Raw genomic sequence first — 4,440 nt, 5'->3', positions numbered from 1 at the left:
ATTGTGCATTATGTATGCATATGCAACCTGGGCAAGCTCCCTGAGGGGTTAGGATTATTTGCTCTATTATATTCTGAAAGATTATTCCTAGAGAATCACAACACACTTTTGGCAGTTTAATTTATGTACCGCAGTTGGTTGTTTTAGCAGAATGAAAACACCTTTTATGAGTTATCCAAGCTGAGAATAGATATAATTAAAGCATGTTCTGTTACTGTTCGCATTTGCTAAAACACTTGAATACTTTTATGAAAGGCCACTGCTCTCCTAGCACCAGAGCTGAATCAAGTCAAATATAACTCAAGTATTAAAAATCATCAGAGGCTTGTTACCCTTCAACACGCAGAGCATTTCCCTTCAACGCAGGGCATACAATTTCTGCATGTTCAACTGCTACAAACTCTAAACTAATCCACATCTTGGCTCTGTTTCAACTGAAAAAAAAAAAAAAGGTTACAGCACCACCTAAAGGCAAAATCCTGAACCAAGCAGATCTACCTATAGCCCCAGGGAAAGCAGGAGGAAATTCCTGTATTCATAGCACTCTACCTGGAGAATGAATTTAACTGAGAAAAGAGTGTATAGAACAGACCATGAGCTTATTTTGAGACAGAAAACTACACCTTTTTTTTAAATACATATCTCATTTTGATTGAAGTCATGTAACACCACAAAGCAATTGAGCACAAATCACTGTTACACACAAACAATACTTATTTCAGTCAACCATGAGGTGCTACACTACACAGAAAGGTAATTGCTGAAGACAGTAAATAGTCCAAGAATGGGAGACTACTGGTTGCTATTGTTGTGTTGAGAAAGATTTTATTTAATTAATTGCAAGTAATCCTACTATTATGCTGATGATTTTAAACCTGCACGTTCATTTAGTGTTTGTGTGTAATATTCAGAATCACTGTATCTTTCAAATTATTTCTGTTTGGCAACTCAGCAATATATTCGATGCGTTTATCAAAATTAGGAGCATGTGCAGTAAAGAATGGGACGTAAATACATTTAATAAACCCTATCACAGATTGATTTTTACCTTGACTTGCTCATTGGAAGTCACAGCACAGAAAACGATCTCTGTAAATCCTTGAGAGGGGAACATCCGGAAGCAGATACCACCGATAACACGACCATCTTTTATTAATGCAAGGGTCTTGTGTTTCCTAAGTAGATAAAACAATAATGGTCACTGTAATTCATGTACATCATACATAAAGAGCCACTACCTCCCTTTTTTCAGAAACTTGATTCACTTCTTTCCATGATGTCAATGCAATTGTATATGCCTCTGTTAAGTTAGCTGCTTGTATCTACAGAATAGTTCCTATCTTAACGCTTTGAATTTACCATAAAACTCATCATTCACACAGCAAGGTCCTGGTCTTGCAAGTACTCCTAGAATACTAGGAAAGAAAATGCCCGATACATATGACTTCTACTGCTTTCACTGAATCTGCTGCTGACAGCTATACCATTGTGCAGTTCTCAGGGTGATTTTACCCTGACTAAATGAGAAATTAATGGAGTTACAGGACAGCAAGTTCTTTCTAAGGGATTCCTGTTTCCTTGTGTGCAGTCTATAGCTAAGCTATCAGTTTCAAATACAGCTGATGAAGCAAGAAATGATATTTCTTATTGCTAATCACCTGCTCCTAGTGGAATCAAGGCCAGAATAAATATCGTTTATAAATAATAAATATCATTGCACTTACACTGACTGCCAGGAAAGACATAATGAGGTACGATTTGAACTCCTGTGTCAAGGTCTAAGAATCTTGGTGTAATCCTCAAGGTCTGGAAAGATTTACACTGTACCTGTTCTCTAAGTTACTCAGTACACAGTATCATATAAATTGCATAAACAATCCAATAAATTTACAGAAGGTATCTTTTTTTGGGGAAAGATCGGTGCCAAAAGTGAGCCCCTACCAAAAAAAAGTTAGTCTGAAGAGTAGTTACATTTTATGTGTCACCATTGAAGGAGATTTTTCACATTTTATATATTCTTCTTTTTCTTGTAGTTATTTTGATGCTTTTTATTTGCAGAATGACAGCAGCAACATAGTAGTTTCAGCTTTTCACTCTGTTTACTCATGTTTGAGTCGTTTAAGCAACACGACTCGGTAAGGATGGCCATGTTGGAAATAAAAGCATTAAAGATGATATAAGCAAGGTAATAGCTGAAAGAAATTTGGGAAGGGTACTGTTCAGTTCCAGTATCTCATACTAGACACAGGTTTGTGAGTACCCACCATGCAGTGAAGGTCTCCAGTGTGTGCCCCTGGAGGTTCATGGCAGATGCTAGGGTACTCTGAGCTGTCCAGGTGATGTTCTTTGCTTCCTTTGGGTCAACTGTTTGCCTCAGCACATAAAGGAGGGCATTTTCTTGCTGTAGCAATATCCATACCTCTTTCTCAAGCACAGGCTGTTCTCCAGACACATACCTGTACTGAAGAGCACTTAACTCCCAGCAGTTCCTCTTAGCCTACTAGAAGAGTATTTCCCAATAAGAAATATGGAAGAAGGCCACAACTCAACACCACTACTTCAGAATTTTGCTTTGATATTTGGTTATGAGGGAACCTGTCTCCTTCACAAGTAGCCTCTGCTTGAGATTGAAGTGCTGCTAAGGCTCCTGCACTCAGGTAAGATTCCAGTGCTGCCTCTCTCCCAGCTGAGCGCCACTTAGCCTCACATAAAGGTAAAAGAGTCTGGATTGGTGCTGGCCCTCACAAGACAAATTCTGTTCCTCTCCGAAGAACTCATTCTCCCGTGCCTGGAGACCCAAGTCCTGTCCAACAATCCCCAGCACTGCGCTTTTTGTGCTTCAGTGACAGCACAGACCCAGCAGCAGCAGTGCTTGCTGACACCAACAGAGTTTTGCTGAGGGAATGCTAGTGAGCCTAAAAGCAGAGAAATTGGTTCCAAAAATGTTTTCATAACTGCTGCAGCCATAATACCGGGCACAAAGACAAAAGCTGATATCACCAGGGGTGGAGAAAGGCTCTTCCACAAACCAGGTTGTGTAGTTGGCTGTGGTCAGCTCAATCAGAGGTCCTCACAGTCTCTGCAGACACACAACAATGAACCCACAGGCATCCTCCACTGTGAAGCACTGCAGTCCGTACAGCAAATCCCACCGGCTATCCCTGGGCATGGATTGTTTCAGAGGCAGAAATTTTGGGAGAACATACTGGTCAAAAGCAAGCAGATTATGCAGGAAACACAATGGTGGAAAAATGGACACTTCTCAGAAGAACCTCCCTCCATGCTTGCGCAGCTGAGGCACAATTCAGTCAGGGCTCTAGGGTAGGTGGAGGACCATAAGCAACCTGTGGATGCTACTACAGCTAATGTGTCTCTTTTCAAGTGCCTGTAGCATAGAGTTGCATCCAAAGCAAGACAGGAAACTTGCACTGACAAGCAGAAAAGCAACGTGCTTGGGCGAGGAGTCTTTTCTCCCATGCTGACTTAAATGCTGCGGTTCTTCATAAATCCCACAAATCCTACTCATTGAAAAACTTCAATCTCTGCCACCATTTGGTTCGCGATCTCCACAGACAGAAGATAGAGCAGCCTGCAAGTTAGTATGGGCCTGAAAACCAGTATTAAGTGTAATAATCACTTTTTGACTTTCAGTTCAAACCGAAAGTACCAGACAGGTAGGAACCTTCTCCACTGGCCCACACCCCTGTACTGGGTTTGCGTGGCAAGGTCTTGGTAGCATGGGTGGGGCTACAGGGGTGGCTTCTGAGATAAGCTCCTTGAAGCTTCCCCCGCATACAACAGTCAATGACAGCCAGCTCCAAGATGGACCCACTGCTGGAGAAGGCTGAGCCAATCAGCAACGGTGGTAGCACCTCTGTGATAACATATTTAAGAAGGGGAAGAAGCTGCTGGACAACTGGGCAACTTCAGCCAGAGAGAAGATTGAGAATATCTGAAAGAAACAACTCTGCAGACAGCAAGGTCAGTGAAGAAGAAGGAGGGGGAAGAGGCACTTCAGGTGCCAGAGCAGAGATTCCCCTGCAGCCTGCGGTCAAGGCCATAGAGAGGCAGGTTGTCACCCCCACAGCCCACACAGGTTAAGAATGGAGCAGATATCCACCTGCAACCTGTGGAGGACTCCACGCCAGAGGTGGATGCTCAAAGGAGGCTGTGACTCCATGGTCAGTGAAGAAGAAGGAGGGGGAAGAGGCACTTCAGGTGCCAGAGCAGAGATTCCCCTGCAGCCTGCGGTCAAGGCCATAGAGAGGCAGGTTGTCACCCCCACAGCCCACACAGGTTAAGAATGGAGCAGATATCCACCTGCAACCTGTGGAGGACTCCACGCCAGAGGTGGATGCTCAAAGGAGGCTGTGACTCCATGGGAAGCCCACACTGGAGCAGGTTTGCTGGCAGGATTTCTGACCCTGTGGGGGACCCACC

The 4,440-nt window shown here is 43.3% G+C and overlaps 1 protein-coding gene across 1 annotated transcript in view; it reads right to left on the bottom strand.

The window, feature by feature from the left end:
- Positions 1-1,048: 1,048 nt before the first annotated feature.
- The window catches only part of LOC104497271 (histone acetyltransferase KAT2B-like), a gene marked incomplete at its 3' end in the record, with an annotated part of 29,684 nt that continues 26,292 nt past the window's right edge, over positions 1,049-4,440 (bottom strand). The window contains exon 11 of the mRNA XM_010140504.1: positions 1,049-1,175. Within this exon, the coding sequence (XP_010138806.1) occupies positions 1,049-1,175 (127 nt within the window). The remainder of the gene's footprint in view (positions 1,176-4,440) is intronic.

Source organism: Buceros rhinoceros, unplaced genomic scaffold, assembly GCF_000710305.1.
Source record: "Buceros rhinoceros silvestris isolate BGI_N320 unplaced genomic scaffold, ASM71030v1 scaffold427, whole genome shotgun sequence".
In the NCBI taxonomy this organism is placed as follows: Eukaryota; Metazoa; Chordata; class Aves; order Bucerotiformes; family Bucerotidae; genus Buceros; species Buceros rhinoceros.
Note: the sequence above shows the minus strand (reverse complement) of the source record. Positions and strands in the feature narration are given on the sequence as shown.